The 19,484-nt window shown below is 35.6% G+C and overlaps 2 protein-coding genes and 1 long non-coding RNA gene across 11 annotated transcripts; 1 reads left to right on the forward strand and 2 right to left on the reverse strand.

Annotated features, from left to right (window-relative positions):
• Positions 1 to 232: 232 nt before the first annotated feature.
• On the reverse strand, positions 233 to 1,100 carry LOC147535491 (uncharacterized). The gene is made up of 2 exons (XR_015227830.1): positions 726 to 1,100; positions 233 to 525 (listed from the first exon to the last, which is right to left on the reverse strand). It is a non-coding gene; the product is annotated as an uncharacterized LOC147535491 (long non-coding RNA).
• A 1,726-nt stretch (positions 1,101 to 2,826) lies between these two features.
• Positions 2,827 to 8,834, forward strand: LOC147535492 (uncharacterized). Of its 8 annotated transcripts, none has more exons than XM_086645853.1 (5): positions 2,913 to 3,039; positions 3,655 to 3,765; positions 4,831 to 4,926; positions 5,083 to 5,214; positions 5,727 to 8,834. In XM_086645853.1, exons 3-5 carry the CDS (start codon positions 4,908 to 4,910, stop codon positions 8,546 to 8,548), a joined length of 2,973 nt encoding a protein of 990 aa, XP_086501979.1. In that variant the 5' UTR covers positions 2,913 to 3,039; positions 3,655 to 3,765; positions 4,831 to 4,907; the 3' UTR covers positions 8,549 to 8,834. The 8 variants fall into 8 exon arrangements, with proteins under 8 accessions (XP_086501982.1, XP_086501980.1, XP_086501979.1 ...); XM_086645850.1 differs by having other exon boundaries at positions 2,924 to 3,228; XM_086645857.1 differs by lacking the exon at positions 4,831 to 4,926 and adding an exon at positions 3,325 to 3,351 and having other exon boundaries at positions 2,924 to 3,193.
• Positions 8,835 to 9,064: 230 nt separating this feature from the next.
• On the reverse strand, positions 9,065 to 14,172 carry LOC147535493 (mitochondrial adenine nucleotide transporter ADNT1-like). 2 transcript variants are annotated; one of them, XM_086645858.1, is made up of 8 exons: positions 13,570 to 14,172; positions 13,070 to 13,118; positions 11,725 to 11,888; positions 11,532 to 11,569; positions 11,228 to 11,340; positions 10,982 to 11,095; positions 10,099 to 10,450; positions 9,065 to 9,499 (listed from the first exon to the last, which is right to left on the reverse strand). In XM_086645858.1, exons 1-8 carry the CDS (start codon positions 13,737 to 13,739, stop codon positions 9,420 to 9,422), a joined length of 1,080 nt encoding a protein of 359 aa, XP_086501984.1. In that variant the 5' UTR covers positions 13,740 to 14,172; the 3' UTR covers positions 9,065 to 9,419. The 2 variants fall into 2 exon arrangements, with proteins under 2 accessions (XP_086501984.1, XP_086501985.1); XM_086645859.1 differs by having other exon boundaries at positions 9,065 to 9,503; positions 10,103 to 10,450; positions 13,570 to 13,952.
• Positions 14,173 to 19,484: the final 5,312 nt, after the last annotated feature.

A 19,484-nucleotide genomic window follows, 5' to 3' on the forward strand; every position in this document is an offset into this window, starting at 1 on the left:
TTTAAGTGTCACAGTTCTTTACGGTAAAAAAAAACGTGGATTTTTCAATTGTCAACAAGAATAACTTACTTCCACCAGTTTTTGGTGCAGCGGTCGGGCACCCCTCTTAAGTCCATGAAGTCGTGAGATCGAGTCTTGGTGGAAGCAGTTTAATTCAGGCAGTTATCGTGTTCATCACATCTTCATGATGTATCAAGACCTCTTTCATTATAATTTATAATGTAGTAAAAAATAACAAAACATAGATCGATTATGGTAAATTCATATGAACATCAGACTTAGTATTTGAGACTTTTGAGTCTACAAATATAAACAGTCCAATGAATAAACTATTGGATTTGACATTACATTTTTATTATTCATCTTCAAGTCATACTTGCTCTTCTATTATACATCTTCGGATTCAAAATTTTCATGGATAAATCAATAAACAACATAAAAGTGCAAAATTAAGTCAAATAATTTGTCCTATGCAGCTTCATCTGAGCAGTTTCAAAATTTTATATTCACATTCTCCTTGAGTGCCTGCATTAGAAAGATAATTATAAGTATTTTCTTTAACAAGCTAAAAATGGAAATCATCATAAAAAATCCTTGCTGCTCAATCTAACGAATCACTTATCAAAAGTAATATAATTCAAACCCCAATTTAATAAATTTTTATTAAATGAAAGTTAATTTAAAGAAGAAAAAAAATATAAATTAACAAGAGATAGAGACCATGCCTTATATCTCTAATTTTAGTTTGAGTCCTTGATCTTTTTTCACCCATTAATTTGAGTTCATTGTAATTATCTCCTTTTCGATTCCTCGTTTTCAATGAATTAAAACTTTCTCGGCAATCTCTGCTTAGAGTTTTTGATTTATTTTCAGAACGTTGCTCTCCGGAAGACGAAGACGATGATGAAGACGACGGGGGTGAATATGAGGAACAAAGAAGCATGAGAAGGTTAAGTTGTGGAAGAAAATTAATTGAAGAATTTCCATCTTCCCCATTTTCTTGGTTTATTTCTTCTTTGTTAGTGGTAATATGGCTTGGCATTATTACAGGCCAAGTTTCTCTTCTTCGAATACTAAAAACTAAACCTAATCTTCTCTCCTCGTCTTTGGAGAGAAATTAAGGTGATATTTTTTTTTCTAATTCGAGGAAATCTCTAAAAAAAAACTTGTAACTTTTACCTGCATGCATTAAGAACCAACAAAAAAATGGGTGATTAAGAAGTTATACCCGATTCCCGAATTGGCAATCATCTGCGAAACGGATTCCCATCCTTATTCTTGAGGCACCATGCGTTGACTTTTGCATTGTCGGTTAAGTGGGCCTAGGCCCGTGGGTATGGCCCAAAATGGTATTCTCAATGGCAGGCAATCTCACTGATGAAGATAGTTAAAGACTCCAGCCCTTCCACCTTTGTTAGGGTTCTATCGCGAAGATATACCGATTAAACTAGAGCAAAAAAGAAAACTTTGTTCCTTCTTATCTCAATTGTTGATTTTCTTTCTCTTTCAATAATGGTATGAATCTCATTTTTCAGTATTCTAATGTCATTAGTAAATAATTTATGAGACTTTCATTTGGACACTATAACGACGAATGTATATGTTTGGAAAAGTTAGATGAAATTTGGCTGAAATCTAACACACAACGAAATATTTTGCCCAACAAAATTAGAGAGAAAGACATGTTAGGAAAAGTTGGATGAAATTTGACAGAAATCCAACATAGGTGGGAAATATTTTGCCCAACATAATCATAGAGAAGGACAAAATCTGATGATTTACATTAGATTCCAACCTATTCATGTGTTGGGGTCATCCAATTGTTATTTTGTTCTTAGTTACCAAGGGGGAGAAAAAGAGTTGCCCATATTCATCTCGAAGAGTTGTCTACTTAAAGAAGATGATTCGGGGTTTTTTTTGGTAGCAATAAAGTTCTAGTAGTGTAGAAAGAAAGAAGGGTTATTTCCGTAGAGGCCTCCTATTTTCTGACCAGCTTCCCGCGTGGTCCCTTACTTTATCTAAAATAGCGAGAAGGTCTCTTTTTTCCGTTACCGATAAATGTATGTTACTCTCTCTCCTCCATCTCATCACCTCTCTCTGCCGTGTCATACCTCACGCCAACTCATCATCTTCTCCGATAAGGTCGTCGGACGGACAAAAATTCCGGCGACCGGCCGACAACCTTAATACTTAAAAAGAAAATTCTCTCTCTCTCTCTCCACCTCACCTTTGTCTTCTCCAACATAGGCTGTCAGTCAGAAAATTTTCCGGCAGGCAACCTTCAAACATTAAAAAAATAAAGAAATTTCTCTCATCACTCTCTCTCTCTCTATTAAAACACTCTGGCGAAGGGAAACCCCTTCGTCGGAGTGTTTAGAGAGAGAGATGATCGATTTTTTTTTAAGGTCGCCAATCGAAAAAATTTCCGGCCAACAACCTATGTCGGAGAAGAGAGAGGTGAGGCGGAAAGAGAGAATTTCTTTTTAAGTATGAAGGTCGTCGACCGGTCGCCAGAATTTTTGACAGGCCGACGACCCTATCGGAGAAGATGATGATGTGGCAAGAGAGTTGACGTGGCAGAGAGAGGTGATGAGATGGAGGAGAGAGAGTAACAGACATTTAACGAAAAAAAAAGACCTTCTCAATATTTTCGATAAAATAAGAACCTCGCGGGAAGCTGGTCACAAAGTAGGTGTTTTATTGAATGTAACAATGTTATTCACCACGTCCACGTTACGCGGGACTGGGGGAATGTACAATAATAAAAAAACACAAAGGGTAAAATAACACGTGAGTACCTGACTAGAGTAAATAAAGAGAAATCCATTCAACAAAAAAAAAATAAAAAAAAGTCCATCCAAAGATACCCTCTCTCTCTCTCTCTATATCGGCCTATATTGGGTGGGGGGTGTACTGAAAAATTGAACCTCTTTTTTTCTAAGCAAAATTAGCGGTTCGAGTCGTTTTGGATCTCTCTCTCTCTCTCTCTCTCAGAAGTCTGTCTGAATAACCCCACCAAAAAAATAAAAATCCAAAAAGGTTTCTTCGTCTGATTCAAACTCTCTCACTTTCTTTCTGTGTCTAGATATTTGTGTTGGTCTGGTTTTTGGGTCTAGCTTCATCAATCAATCAATAAACTTTAGATCCACTTAATTCATTAACGGAGGAAGATCCGATCCTATCATCCTAGCTAGTACTAAAAGATTTATAGTAGTATTCAATTTACAGGTTTAATTTGTTTCATTCTGTACGTCAATTTGTTTCTTTCTTTTATGTTTATGTTTATGTTTTTGCTGCTGCTCATTAAATCCATTGAGTTATAAGCTTTTTTTAATTTAGGAGAAAAATCCAGTGAGTGTTAATTTTAAGAGTCAGTCAAATTTGTTCTTCTTCTTCTCTTCAAAATACTAGTAGTAGAATTGTTGAGGTTTCCAATTATCGAGGAGTCTTTAACTTTATTTGTTAGTTCCGATTTGGATCTGTAAACAAATTGAACCTTGTTTTATTAGTTCCAGTACTACTTTTAGTTTGATTGGAACAACAACACTGATATATATATATTCTTGAAATGTTAGTAGTAGGTTTTTCTCTTCTGCTGGTTTTCTCTTCTTCTTGATCAAAATTTCTATACTGAAATTTCATTTGTTGATTTAGGAATAAATAAATAAAATTGATGAGGCGCTAAGTAAGATGTGATTCAAATTTCTCAACTCGTCGTTCGTTCGTTCGTTCGTTCGTGGATCTCGATCATCATTTCTCAAGGGGGTAAGTAAAATTCATTCATGATTTCATCATCAAGGAGTTTTTTTACTCTTCTCTTCTCTTCTCTTCTTTCAAATTTACTATTTATTTATATTTAATTAGAAGACTTTTTCATGTTTTTTATTTTTCATCACACACACAAATAAAAAAAAGGAACTTACAGCTCATCATCATCTGATATTCAAGCTGTCCTTGTTGTTTCATGGTAGTGTGTGTGTGTGTGTCATCATTCATTCATTCATTCATTTTTAGTCGTCGTCGTGTGTTCCATGACGAGTTTTGATCTGTTTTTCAACTCCCAACCTCCTCCCCCTTTCTATACCACTCACCTCTTCAATTTTCATTACCCACGTTAAATGTGTGGTCACCCTTACAAATTTTGGATTGGGACTCCCATTTATTACACTTTTAACATAGGTGGTGAAGGAGAAAAAATGATTCTATGTCCAGCCACTCTTCCTGGTGAATTCCAGTTGAATGACGTTTGAATTTATTCGAATTAGATTTCATAATGCTCAAGTCCTGTGAATTTGGGTATGATTTTACTCCAGTTTGAAATTGTTTGAACTAGATTTCCTAATTCCTGTTAATAATTCATGTTGTTAATTTAGGTCGACTTTGGGTGTATGATTTTACTCAAGTTTTGGAATTATTTGATTTGAGTTTCACAATGCTAACTTTTATGGGACTCACCAAGTCTGAAATTTCGTGTTAACTTTTAGCAATGTTTTGAGTAGCATATAACTGAGTTGATTTTGGGTGCATTTTAGCATATTAACCGTTTTTTAGTCCCTAACTGAAAGTTTTTTAGATAGTGGGGAGGGGGTGTGATACTTGTTGTCTAGCGTGAAATGTGGGTCTACAAAATCGCACTGTTTTTTGACACATGGAAATGATGATGATGATGCAAATAATTTCCTTTTCAGTTTCCAATTTCAATCCCCTTTTTATCAGACAGGTAGGAGGAATTTGGAAAACAAAATCAGATTTTTGGAACCCTAATTACAGATAGGATTTCAATCAGCTGGCTTACTGTTGCTGATAATAATTATATCCATGGAAATTTAGTTTTTCTGCATTTGGAAGGTGGAAGTTGGAGATAAAAAGATCATTAATGGGCATTTTCTTTTCCCCTTTTCTTCTTCATGGATGATGTTTTTTATGGTATTCTTCTTTTATTTTATTTTTATTATTTTCTACACAAAGAAAGAAAGAAAGAAAATATGGGGCTATAACAGAAATGAGAATTGTAAAATGGTGCGAGAGTTATTAACAGAAATGACAATTGAATTGCTTATTATATGATTATTATTTTTGCAGATCTTGACGAACCTGAGCTTGAATTTGGAACTCCATTAACCGAACATATGACGAAAAATCCGTGGAAATCATCGTATTTTGAAGATTATATTGATGATGATAAAGCCCAAGAGCAGGAAAACAATAGAACAGGTAACTTTGATTTTCATTTCCCCTCATTACAGATAAAGAATTCTTATCAATGTTGTTGTTATTACAATGTCTTAAACTTATCCCCCCGTCCCCCCCTCCTTGAAACAATTACTTCTAATCTAGATATAGCATCATTAGTGGTAAATTTGTATTCTTAGCAATATACATACTAGTAATTGTTTTGGTTTAGATCAGATCTTCCCTTATTGCTCTAGGATTCTTTCAGTCCTTAACTTGTAGAAATTATCAATTTAACATTCAAATCATGTCTATTGTTTAGTATAAATTATGGAGTAGCTTTTCTTATACATGTGATAGTCAATTGAACTTGGAAATTATGCATTCTTTCGATAGTAAACATTAAATTTGTCAACAACTTCATCATAGTTGGGTAAAGATTGGAGCTCTTCATTGAGATTACTTTGTATTTGATATGGTAGTCTTTAGTGTCGTGTTCATCAGTGTGGTATATATAGGACATATTGTTGAGATACTTGTTATGAATATTGCAGATGTCGAGAATAAGAAGATGAAAATAATGAAGCTGATGACAGAAGTAGAGAATGATGAGGGGGACCTACTAGCAAAGTCAGATACAGGGTCAGAAATTGTTAAACTCGTCGAGGATATCCACCAACAGTATGAATCCCTCTATTCACTCTACACTAGTTTAACAGGCGATTTATGGAGAAAAGTTCATCACAAAGAAAAAACAGATGAGACATCTTCATCTAGTTCAGACTCGGAGTCTGATCATTCTTCCAAGGTGACAGACAGTGAAAACCACAATGGAGAAAGTGAGTTCCATAAGCTAACAGAAAACCTGAAACGTCAACTTGAAGCTACAAATAGGAATTTGACTGCTATTAGTGAAGAGAAAGATGCATTAGGCGTTAAGATTCTAAACACAGAGAAAATCGTAGATGGTCTAAGAAAGACAGAGACTGAGTTGAACCAGAAACTAGAATTTACTTACAAAGAAAAAGATGCTATTACCACGGAGAAAGCAACAGCTTTGATGAAGCTTGAAGAAGAACAGAAAGTGGTGGACAATCTCCAAAGAACCACTGATCAGTTGAAAGAAGAAAATGGATCACTAAAACAAGAGGTGGAAAATGTGAAGGGCGAATTCCGTGACCTGAATCAGCAATTGTCTTCTCTAAATCAGGCTTTGGGAGCTATAAAGGACGAGAACACAGCTTTAACTTCAAAGAATTCCTTGGTATTACTTGAGATAGAAAAGGCAGAGGAAAAGATACGGGAACTAACAGATGAATCAAAGCAGTTGAGAGAAAGTATAGGAAACCGAGAAAATGAACTATCCGGACTCTTGAAGAAATATGCAGACCTTGAAAGTGAAGCATCAGCTGAAAGAAAGAATTTTGATGCACAGATATCTGACTTGAGATTGGAACTAGATTCGGCAAGTACCCAAAGAAGGGAACTAATTGAGACTGGAACTAATGAAGCTGTAAAGTTAAAAGGTGAAATTTTGAGTTTGCAGATTCTCAAAACTGAATTGGAAGATCGAATTTTGATTTTGGAAAGCAAATCAAACAATAGAGAGGAGGAACTTTCTGCTGCTCTGAACAACCTTCAGCTTGAAGTAGACTCATTGAATATTCAAAAAAGTGAGTACCATAAGCTATCGGAAAGCCTGAAACATGAACTTGAAGCTATGAATCAGAAATTGGTGGTTTTGACTGAAGAAAAAGAAGCTTTAGGCATACAGATACAAGAATCAGAGAAAACCACAGAGGATCTCCAGAGGACAGCAGCTGACTTGAGCCACAAACTGGAAGAGGCAGAAAAAGAAAAGGAAGCTTTGAGTGCGGAAAATTCTTCGGCTTTGATCAGGATTGAAGAAAGACAAAAAATCATTGACGATCTCCGAGCCAAAGCTGATCAATTTAAAGGAGAGAATGGAACTTTAGATAAAGAAATCGTCAAAGAGTCCAAGCAGTTGAAAGAAAGACTGGAAGAAAAAGAAAACGAATCCTCTGCACTCTTGAAGAGATATTCAGACCTCGAAAGTGAAACATCAGCTGGAAGAAAAGGTTTCGAGACACTAGTAGCTGACTTGAGAGGGGAATTGGACTCGGCAAACACTGAATCTATACAATTGAGAGAGGAAATTGTAAGTTTGAAGGTTCTGAAAACTGAATTGGAAAATCAAATTTTGGTTTTGACAAGAAAGTCGAACGAGAAAGAAGAAGAACTCTCTGCTGCTCTGACTAATCTGCAGCTAGAAATAAACTCATTGAGTACCCAGAAAAGCGAATTGGAAGCAAAGTTACAAACGAAAACAGAAGAAGCTGCAAAGTTGAGAGACGAGAATTCCCAGTTGCAACTTGAACAAGCTACCTTGCAAGAACAGATCTCGGATTTGGATATATCATTGAAACTGAAAGAAGAAATTACCCAAACCGAAATCAATGCTGTAAAGGAACAACTCGGAAATCTCCAACACGAGTTGTCTCAGTCTAAAGATGCATTACGAATGGCTGAAGAAAACGAAAGCATGTTACAGGAAAAGCTTCAAGTTTTTGAAAACGAGAAATCAGAAGAAACAGGAAAAAAGCGAACAAAATTTTCAGAGACAGAAATACTGCAGAATAAACAAAAAAAACTTCTTTCAGAGATTTCAAAGTTACAAGAAGAGAAAAGTAACGCCGAAGTTACTCTTCGTCTGTTAAATCGGAGACTTGTTGTAACAGAACAATCACTTAATGAGAGAGAACATAATCATCGGCAAGCAGAAACAATTTTTCATCAAGAACGTAATTCACTTCTCGAGAAAATCAGTAAAGTGACAGAAGAAGCTAGTTCAGCTAGACGAGAACTACGAGACTTGAAAGAATGTATAGCGAAATCATTCACTGCTTGCACTGAACTAGAGATGGCTGTGGAAAGCTCATTGATAAATCAAACATCAAATGAGGACCGAATTTTGAAGTTCACAGAAGAGATTCAAAATGCTAAGAAATGGGTTACCGAAATGAACAACGAGAACATGAAGTTGCAGAAAACTATGGGTATTTTAGTTGAAGAACTAGATGAGAAGAAAAAGCAAGAAGCTGTTTTACAAAAGATGGTTGAGATTTTAACAGTCAAGGTAGATCGGGAGGAGAAAGAGAATGAGGTAATCTCTAGTAAAGTAGAAGAGTTGGAGAAGAATGTGAGAGAGATGAAAGAGATTACTATTTGCAGGGAAGAAGAAAAAAGAGAAGCTATTAGACAGCTCTGTATGTGGGTCGATTATCGAACTGAAAATTACGATCGTCTCAAGCAAATCCTTTCTCAGATATCCAGGAAGGACCAGAGGTCAAGTTGATTTGATTCTCTCTCTCTCTCTATATATATATATTATATATATATATATATATATGGAAGATCGAAAATTTTAATCTTGATATTTATTTGTTCTTTTGAAATTTTCTATGCTTTGATTTTGGAAAGTTAGTGGAGTGTTATTATTGAGTTGAGTTGAATAAAAAGCATACAAGGAGGAGAGAGGACCCATTGTTTATGATTTGTTGATGTAGATTTTAACATAAAAGAAAATTTTACCTTGTAAAAAAAGTGAGTTAAATTTTATAATTAAATTATTCTGTTTGCCACATCAGAGAGTGACTTGGAGGACGGTGGGAATCTAAAGTGTACGGCCGTATTTGGCTACCCATCAATCGAATGTGGCGTTTCCATCTTATTTTCAGGCATCGAAATTGGGGTTTACATTGTTATATTTTTTTTAGGTCTCCTTTGGGTACACATGTTAGTCTGATAAGGCAGCATGTCATTTTTTTTTCTCGTTCCAAATAAATGCTATGTTCCAACAAAACAATTAAAATGGAATAAAAAATTGACAGTATTATATCTAGTAAAGTTTTCCAACAGAACACCACCAAGGATATTAAACCCTAACCTCATAGTATATAGTTAAAAATGATCAAACATGCAAAAGTTCCGGAACAACTTATGAAATATCACTGCCAATTAATGTGCTTATTTAGTACGAAAAAAACCACGAGAAAATCTAATAAATAAGATCTAGTTTTTTATTTCCCACTGATGCAACATATCAGAAGAGACGAGAACTAATCGCTAACCTTCTCTTTCTCGGTGGGAGAAGAAAATACTCCATCGACCTATTCGCTTTCGCCTACAAAATTAGAGATACGGTCGAGATTTTGTTTCTATGAATATCAATCTGATATTCTCATTTCGACCCCAAGAATATCCTTCACCATCTCGTATGAGACAAATGCAAGTGCAATTGATGGAACTACCTGTCAGAGAAAATATGAGAAATAGAAGAACAATATCAGATTCTGGTTCGATTTAGTTCTGATAATGAAATAGGAGAGATAATAACCAAAGTAATCTGAAAATATTTCAAGTAAAAGGTAAATTACAGTAAAAACTTGAGTCACTTCCAGTTTCATTGATTATCAAAGTACCAAGAACAGGACCTATGTATTATGCTAACAGGGTAATCTTTGCGCTACTGAATTATGTCGAATTGGAAACTGAGAAACTTTCTCCGCTCCTCGGCTAAGTAGTTGTGATCAGCCACAACCAGAGTAATTAGGGGTTCGGCTCAGGATCGAGCCGAGCCCATCCGAGAAAACCTCTAAACATGTCATATATGTAATGTTTGTGTGTGGATGTGCCCAATGTAGTGTATTGAATATTGATACACACTAGTATATGTCTGACCCGGATCCCGAGCTGGGATCTGGTGGGGATCAGCCCATGTCCAGTTCCAAGCTGATCCGACCCACAACAAGGCTCGATTTGGAGTTCCCTAATATGCAAGCATTCTTCCCTTATAAGTTATTAATGAGCTAAGACTAATGAATTCTGGATATAAGTACAGAATACCGACCTTTACTGAATTGGGTATTAATCCTTTGTACAATGCTCCAAAACCCTCGTTCCGAACTGTTTTTCGGAAAGCATCAATCATGCCATTATACTCAACTGGAGCTTTGTTCCTCCCGTCACCAGTGACAATAGAAGAAGCGTGACTCCATCCTCCCATCTGCATTCTTCGTCGAATGACATCGAGAGGGTAAGCAACTGTCTGGCCGACTGTTCCTGCTGCAGCTCCGCACATAAGCCTTGTTGTAATGCTTAGCTCGCCAGAGTCTTCAACTAGTCCCAACGGCTTCGACTTCACCAACCAGTCTTTTAGGGATTCGTACACAGCAAAATTGAGCCCAACATAGGGGACCTATGAACATAATAAGCGTTTAGAAGTTGATTTAAATAATAATAAATAAAAACTTATGTAGAATAGGGTCCTAAAATGCTGACTAAGGCTGGATATCTCGCATTTAAGTTTTTGGTTCGCGAGAATTGCACATAATATACATGTTTAAAAATATTATAGAGAAACGCAGAAAGCCTACAGAGGGAAAAGCCTTCGAAAGACTAATGTAACGAGGAACTAAATTAGCTCTAAAAAGCAAGTCCCTTAAATTGCTTCCTGGAATTTGTTTTGAAGGCAGTTACAAAAATCACTTTTTCCTTTTAACCAAACAAATTTGCCACATAAAGGAAAACAGAGGAAAGAACTTGCCTATTAGAAAAACAATCCAACCCGAACCTTAGTTGCTCTATTCTATTTCTTCTAAAGACAGTATAATCTCTAATACTGAACAAGTTCGTAAGACATTCATTTTCACTACCCAGTGGATGAGTTTGTCTCTTTTTTTATTTCCATTTACGATGTTACTATATATAAAGGAAAGGCCATACTTACAACTCCAATGACGGAAGGAAGCCAGCCTTTATATAATGCCCTTGGACCTTCTTCTCGAAGGACAGTTGATAGGGCGTGGATCATTCCTCTGTACTGGTAAGGAGAATTCTCTGTCTGCATCCAACGAAGTGGACAGGAATATCACTTACTATGTATTAGACACTACAAAAAGGAAATCCATAGAGAGAGAGAGAGAGAGAGAGAGAGAGAGAGAGAGCGAAGGTAAAAGGGCACTAGAGACAGCACCTGGACTGTAATCCTCCCCCGAACCATGTCCATAGGATAAGTTGCTGACATGGCAATAATTCCAGCACATGCTCCAGCTCCAAGCCGTAATAGAGGAGTGAGTGTTGCATCCTCTGCAGAGTTACCAAAAATATTTCTTTTCTGAAAATTTGTATGATTATATTGAGAACTAAAAGCACGGGGGCAGTAATACAAAGACATTTCAAGTATTTTCTCTATGTTATAAAGATGATATCCCAATTAAATACAGTCCTAAGAAGACAAAACTAACGAAAAAAAAATACAAATGAGAGGGATCGCCTACCATTGCCAGGTTGTTGACGATAAAGCCACAATATACCCCTGTTCAGAAAATCAAATTTGTAAGAAAGCAGGGAGCACTATTAGCATTGATGAATGTGCATATGCTCCTAGAAGAAAAAGGATATTAAGGTACAAAGAAAGGCTGAAGAGGTATTATTTGATGTTTAATACAGTTGGAAGGGAGAAACTATTACCTGGATGCTTGCTCATAACTAAAGAACTTGACTGCAGAATTTGGTACAATCCGTGCACAGTTGGTACCGTTGCCTTTGAAGAGTCCTCGGAGACCCTCAGTTTTCCAAATATACTTCAATCCTTGAATAGTTCCATTATACTTTATATTTTGCGAATTTTGTACCTACATTTTCAAATTCAAAAGAATGTGTCATGATTTTGAAGGCAGACTGTACAACGCAACGGCTGCAGTAACTAAAACTAGGGAATGAAGATGCTCTATGACAGAAATGTTTATCAGGCAGATAAAAGAGCTCAACAAGTGACAAAATTTCAGTGTAACAATATGACACAAATAAAGCCACAAAAACCACTTTTGTAGTATCACGCAACAAATTTGCCGGTTGGAACCTGGTGAGCTAGCCTGAGGCTTCACCTAGACTTAGTAGACTTGCAGCTCTTTGGAACCTGCAGCTGGCAACAACCCCTGGTTACGCCTTGTGCATAGGATGGTCCCTTGCCTGGTCTGATCGTGTTGAACACTGATGGATCCTATAGTTCAGACCAAGCTGGGTGTGGGCGTATCCTTAGGGACTGTTACGGTGACATTATTATTGCTGTCCATGGAAGTGCAAAACCTATTAGTGTGCTTCATCATGAATTGCAGGGAACCGAAGTAGCTTTAATGTTTGCATGCTCTTATAGACATGATAGAGTGGTTGTGGGTTCAGCCTCCAAATTAGCTTGGGATTTGCTCACTAAGCTAGGGGATGTCCCTCCATGGATATCTTTGTTCCTATGGAGAAGAATTAACAACACAGATTGCAGGTTTTCATGAGTGCAGGGTGGAACACATCTTCAGAGAACCCAATCAGGTTGCAGACCTTTTATCTAAAGCTAGTACTACCATTGGTTTGAACTTTCAAAGTGCTGTCTGCTGCTGAGTTGAGACCGTAAAATGCAGCAGATATTGACTGAGGACAAGGCAGGGTTGATTAGAAGATGTGTAAAGTGATGATAATGCTGCCAATGGGACAATATGTTTTCAATTTGTTATGATGTATGCTTCCTGCTTTCATTAGGGGGGTAAAGGATGGATAGATGTTATTCCTTTTTCTTTGATTGTTAGTTGATACTTTTGTGAGGGGTTTGGCCTCCCTTAAGCTTGCTGATTTTTTCAAAAACAAAAATCCATGATAGGCACATATATTTTATAATTAACTAAACCAAATCTTAGTTAAAAAATGAGAAATGTCACTAATTCTAATAACAATAGTACTAAAAAGATCATAACAATATCAATGACTCAAAAACACAATAGAGAGAGAGAGAGAGAGAGGAACGAAACAACAGTCAGAAAGGCACCTGCAATAAGATTTTCATGCGTTCCAATGGAGCAACTGCAGTACGTGACCTGCAACGAAAGTAAACATTTTCCATAAGTAAACACCATCCATCCAGGATCATAAAAACAAACTTCAAACAAAATGTTACTACAACTTAACCAAAGATCAAATTCTTAGTCATACAAAAATTCAGCATTGTGACGCTTGATTAGACACTTGATATACAAGTCCCAAAAATAACATTTGTAAGGCTTATATTTTCATCCGAATACTTAAAAGTAAACTATTAGTACTAATATCTAACTTGAAAAGAAAACTTATAAGGTTGTGTTTGATCTAGCAACCTAACAACATTAGCTATTGTTGAAACAAAGTGAATCCAAAAGAAGAACAAGTTCCTGAATAAGAACAACAGATTCTAACAATAAATGACTTTCAAATTGAGAACTTATCACTAATTGAGGCTTAACTAAAACGACTAACAATAAATTTTTGAATATAATTAAAGAGTAAACTCACACTCCTCCGGCAACTCCTCCGGCAACAAGAGATTTGCATATACTGAGGATCGCATGACGAGGAGGAGCTTTCACACCTTCACTTGCTAACTTTGCTTCTTCGGCTAGATTAACAATCCTAGAAACAGCCGTTTCACTTGTTGATTTTCCAACTACATCTTCCGACGCCATTAAAACCCTAGAAATCAGAAACTAAACCTCCGCCAAACTATGATCTTCACTATCAAAATCGGTATCTCGTCGATCGATCACTATAATCCAGAGAGATAGAAAGAGGTGAAAGAATTCAGAGTTTTTGTCTTGACGGCGGCGATTTATTTCTTCATTTTCCTTCGGAGAGAAAAGTAGAGAGAGAGAGAGAAAGTGAAAGTGAAAGTGAGTGACGGAGGTTTTAATCGGAGGTGAGAGAATATTATTATTAGTATTATTATTATTGTTGAAGAGTACTGTTGTTTATATCCTGATCCTTGATTACTAATAGATAGTTCTTGAGATACGAAATTCATAAAGATCTAACGGTTATTATACTGGAGTAGACATTTCATTACAACAAACTTAGGGAGGACAAAAAATATTTCCATTTCTATTGGATCAGTTGCCCTCTATTAGAAGACGGTACCGGAAACCTATATTAACCAAACGCCGGGCGAGGGATGAAAATTACATCATCAGCCCTCCTTCTTTTCCATTTCGACGGGAAATGCTCAATGGCTTTCAACAAATTACTTTATCAACAGCTTAATCCTAAATAGTTCAGCAAAAAAAAAAAATAGTTTAATCCTCCAAATAAATTGCTTTCAACAAAAAGAAAATCTATATAACAAATGACATAAATTTTGGTGTCATGTCATAACTTTGATTTATAAATCTCCGTCGACCAATTTTCTTTTGTAAATCACGGTCCTTCCTTTTAAAAAGATAAAGACATAAAATCAAAATAAACTACCCACTTCTTATAAAATCTCACACTATTTCTCTCTCTCTCCTTATTTGTTATTTCCTCTCTTTTTAAATTTCACGAGTCTCTTTCTTTTCTCTTTTTTCTTTAAATTTCACATTATTACAATTATCATTTTTATTTTATCGACTTAAAAATTTTTTAATGACCAAAACATATGTCGATAATTTCACGTAAAATACTTATATAAAACTCTGTGCCCTACGGGCAAGAACATACCCTGGTCCTATATAAATTAGGCCTATGGACTAATGGACTCTATACATATAGTATCAGTGGGCTTTAGCAGACTCGAATATCCACAAGACTTCGGACCAACCAATGTGTTTTTATTTAAGTAAAAAGACACAATTATGGACCTACTTGGTTTGAGGAAAAGATTCCCGAGTGAGAGGTGTGTCACGATTTCCCTTGTTTATAGAAAATAAATACCGACCAAAGCATAGAAAATTTTAATTTTGGAATTTGGAGTAAATTAATGCGGCTAGTTGGTTTTATGCGTACCTCTTATTTGTGCATTTTCAATTTTCTTTTGTTTTTTTTTTTTTGTTGAATGTACATTTTCAATTGCTATAGCTTATTTGCAACAAAAAAAGTTCTATAGTTTAATCTATATTCCCTACTGACTATAGGCACTTCCACTCATTTCCACTCATTCCCAAAATGAGGAAAATGTTCCAAAACCCACCGGCCAAAATAACAAACTCCAAAAGGAACTCAACATTTTATTAAAATTTGGGACTTATTAAAATAGGATTGTAGGTTTAGTATCCGAACCAACTAAATCAATCCGAACCAAACGGATTGGTTTGGATACTAGAAGGTCAAAACCAAAGGATTTCATTCGGTCCATGGATTCACATAACGGATAACTGAAAAAAAAAAAAACAAACCAAATCAAACCATTTATTATAATCTTTTATATATTATATTATATATAAACATATACGATTGGGCATGATAGATGGTGGAGATTTAATTGAATGTCGTCTTTTATCTTCCTCGAATATTGAGAAAGTATGTCAGATTAATTTCGTATATGTAACTTAATGGTTTGTGAGACAATACTAATTTTTAGCAGGTTCTAAGTATAACTGTAGCAGGTTTTAAAGTCGAAAACTCTAAATTTTGTTCTTAACATTTTAAATTTGGTTTGATTATCCAACCAAACCAAACCGTTCATGCATAGTTTGGTTCCGTAGCCGAACCAAACCTACCGAACTAAACCATGAATTGATTGATTCAGATTGAGATTTACAATAACCGAACTCTTTGGATCGGACTGTAGATAGGCTCACTCGCTCAGAAAAGTCGGTCACCTAACAGATTTTCACCCCTAACCAAAACACTATCATTGTGAAACCCAATTCATGACATTTAAACTTGTAGTGAGATTTTGGGTTATTTCCCAAATGGCCCCCAACTTTGTGACCAGTTTCCTGCCTAACCCCTAGATTAGCAAAAATACCTATATGACCCCCCCTTTTTGAGATTCCGTTATAACACCGTTAACCAGTCAACATTTCTCTCTCCTCCATCTCATAACCTCTCTCTACCACCTCATCTTCTAGCCAACTAATCATCTTCTTCGGAGAAGGTCGTCGGCCGACCAATTTTCCGCCCGGCAACCTTCAAACCTAATTTTTTTTCTTTCTTTTCTCTCTAGATCTATTCTAAAGAGAGAGAGAGAGAGAGAGAGAGAATATATATATATTTTTTTAGGTTTGAAGGTCGCCGACCGGAAAATTGGTCGGTCGGCGATCTTCGCCGAAGAAGATGATGAGTTGGCTAGAAATGAGGTGGCAGAGAGAGGTTGTGAGATGGAGGAGAGAGAAATGTTGACTGGTTAACGGTGTTATAACGGAATCTCAAAAAGGGGACCATATAGGTACTTTTGCTAATCTAGGGGGCTAGGCAGGAAGCTGGTTACAAAGTTGGGGGCTATTTGGAAAATAACCCTAAAATTTTATGGAGTATCTAACCAAAGAAAGAGAAAAACAGTCCCCGAGGATTGAACATGTTTCCTAAACGCTACAATTTAAGATCTAACTGGAAGTATCTTGTAAACCGGTTCGGGTTGTAGGAGTAAATTTACCCTAGACGGAATCTGAACTGTGGCCGGTTAAAGGACCCACTACTAATCCATAAGTGGGTTGGGCCGAGTAGAAAGGGACGGACCCACCTTGTTTTGGACGGAACTTAGCATTCTTCAACCGTCCCACTTGTTAAAAATGAAGGGTCAATCCCACCTACATTGTTAAACGGAAGACATTTTGGGGTTCCTTCTATTTTGATTTTTTTTTTCTTTCTAAAATCAGTATAAGCCATTTTGAGCTTCCATTTCGGTTGTATTTGATTAGTGAAAGACCTAATAAGTTTCTAAAAGTAAGACATATCTTTCACGTAATTAACTATGTATTCAAAGAAAAAAAAAACAGTTCGTTTAAAAAGCAAGAAGAAATTGTAACTCATCTCGGTGTTATAAATATATTATCTCTGATAATACATGTTGTAACGCTAATATTTTCTCCAAACAAAATATATGATCAAGAGTAAGGGGAAATTCTATTTACAAGGTCAAGGGATAAGATATTTCATCAAAAAAAAAAAAAGGTCAAGGGATAAGAATATTGGTACCTCATTAAAGTGTATACTAAAGTACCATTGCATGACCTCAATATGTGTGCCACGATTTGGTAAAATAGTTACTATGAAATTGGAGAGTATGGGATTATCCGACCTTTCAACATCATTGAATGGGTGTAAAGGGGTGTGGTTGTTTAGAGTGACATGCTTCTGCTTTTTAGAATTTAGTGGAAGTAATTTATAACCGGCCATGTCAACTTGATAAAGCCCGATTCCAATACGGTCACATGTTTATGACCGTCCATATACTCTCTCCAGTTCAGTCAAGATTTAGGAGCTGTCAATATCAGCCCGTTAGCCCCGAGCCACATGGCGAGAGTTAGAGGGAGAAATAGGCAACAAAAGCTTAGAGACTGGTTGGTCTTTGGTGGTTGTTTCATTTTGGCTACAGTGATTTCTAAATGGTCTAATTGTCAGTCGAAGGACAATCAGCCTTTGGAGTTCTTGAACATAAGAATGATAAATAAGTTCGCTTCAAATCCCAAAGAGTTGTTGTTTATTAGAGGTAGTAGACTTATCATCCTGACACATCCGATATTGTTAGTTATGGCCTTTTTTATAGCTTAATAAATAAAGTCAAATGGACATGTTTGTCTTGAATGTTAGGGCATTCGGAAATTTTTTTAGTTCTATAGCATTAGGACATTTGGAATTTTTTTTAGTTCTATAGCATTAGGGCATTTGGAAATTTTTTTAGTTCTACATCATTAGGCCATTTGGAAACTAGCCCTCAAATTTAAGTCCAAACTTTGTTAATGGAAGTTAAAAATTGATTCTCTCATGCTTAAATAATTGGCGGCCACCGCTTTTTGATGGAGTGATTGGAAACTCAATCGAAAATCTCAAAGGTCATCAATTGGATTCTCATTGAGAGTATAATACATGATTTATAGAAACATTGTTTTTACGAGTATAAATAGAAATATCTTAAATCTAAAGAATCTCTCCATCGCAAGGCGACAAAAGAGAACATTAATGTGTTATAATCGTTATCTTCATTTTCAAGTTTCAACTAGAGACTATGTATTATATTGTTCTAATTATATACAACATTTTAGGTTCAAATTAAACAATTATACATGATTATATGTTCATTGTATAAAATATCATTAGTTCATATTAAAAAATCTAATTAATTACAAGTAGGTTGTAATATAAAAACTATATGAGATTTATATTTAATAATTAGCCTCGCTAAACACGTACTATAATAATTTTAATCCAAAAATTCTAAACTATGACATTATTATTGGATGACTTCAATAGAAATTTAACAAGTAGAAATCTGGTAAAAAATGCGTCGACTAGATTATGAGAATATGAAGAAACTAAGATATAAAGAGCGAGATAGAAGTATACACTTAATTTTCCTTTTCTTGTATAGAGACGACTCTCTCTCTCTCTTTCTCTTTACTAAGTTGTAAACTAGCTTTGCAACAAAAAAAAAGTTACAAACTAGTTACTTGTTTACACGGGAACACTTCAAATTACAGGTAAAAGAGACGCACATCTTTGCTGATTTTTTTCTCTTTATATTAACAGAAATAACTAACTTTTACTAGTGCAAAAAAAAAAGAAATAACTAACTTTTAAAGTTAGGTCTTTTCTTACTTCGGCCTAATATTGTTTGGAATTACGTGGTAAACGTAAAATGGGTTAAGTTGGAGGAATAAGTAGCAGGCCAAGATACACTAAAACGTTTCCTCGGGAGGGGGCAGAGAGAGAGAGAGGACGGCAAGTTAGTAAAGTCCATATTTAAAGGGTTGTTTTGGGGAATTTTTTTCTGCACTTAAAAAATTTAGGTGGGAAAAGGTTTTGGTTCCAAATACCCAACCATGTTTTTCTTGATAAAAGTTTTTGGTTATTGACTGACTTAAAAAATTTCTTTGTGCTTCCACCAATACTATTACATTTTGCGAAATGATAGAGTGACATAGAATTTGGTACTTAGAGTATGACATGTTTCCTCATTTGAAAATAAAAGTGGTTCCCACGGTAATCAAACTTTGAAAAAAAATCTTGTCTTTTAGTAAATTCCATGTCACTATGTCATCCCCTCTAAGTAACTCTAGCATCTACCTTACATTTTTGCCTCTTGTCATTTCTCGTTTTCTCTTTATACCCTTTCATTAAGAGAGAGAAAGAAAACGTTAAGTTTGTAGTCATCCAACACAAAATTAATTGATAATGACGGAGAAGACAAAGACAATAATCTTTGTGGTAACTATATCACATTTATCTCATGTAAGATTATTCTCACACCTCACCTTATGTGTAAGTTCTTTGAACCTCAGATGTGTTTCTTTTTTCAG

This window comes from Eschscholzia californica, unplaced genomic scaffold, assembly GCF_041429995.1.
Source record: "Eschscholzia californica isolate CP2 unplaced genomic scaffold, dmEscCali1.0.p SCAF_6, whole genome shotgun sequence".
In the NCBI taxonomy this organism is placed as follows: Eukaryota; Viridiplantae; Streptophyta; class Magnoliopsida; order Ranunculales; family Papaveraceae; genus Eschscholzia; species Eschscholzia californica.

Coding starts and splice junctions, on each gene's coding strand:
- LOC147535492 (XM_086645853.1), top strand. Junction 5,215..5,726: donor GCAGGAAAACAATAGAACAG/GTAACTTTGATT, acceptor TGAATATTGCAG/ATGTCGAGAATAAGAAGATG.
- LOC147535493 (XM_086645858.1), bottom strand. CDS start 13,739: ATGGCGTCGGAAGATGTAGTTGGAAAATCAACAAGTGAAACGGCTGTT. Junction 11,570..11,724: donor AGTTATGAGCAAGCATCCAG/GTAATAGTTTCT, acceptor TTTTCTGAACAG/GGGTATATTGTGGCTTTATC. Junction 11,341..11,531: donor TCGTCAACAACCTGGCAATG/GTAGGCGATCCC, acceptor GTAACTCTGCAG/AGGATGCAACACTCACTCCT.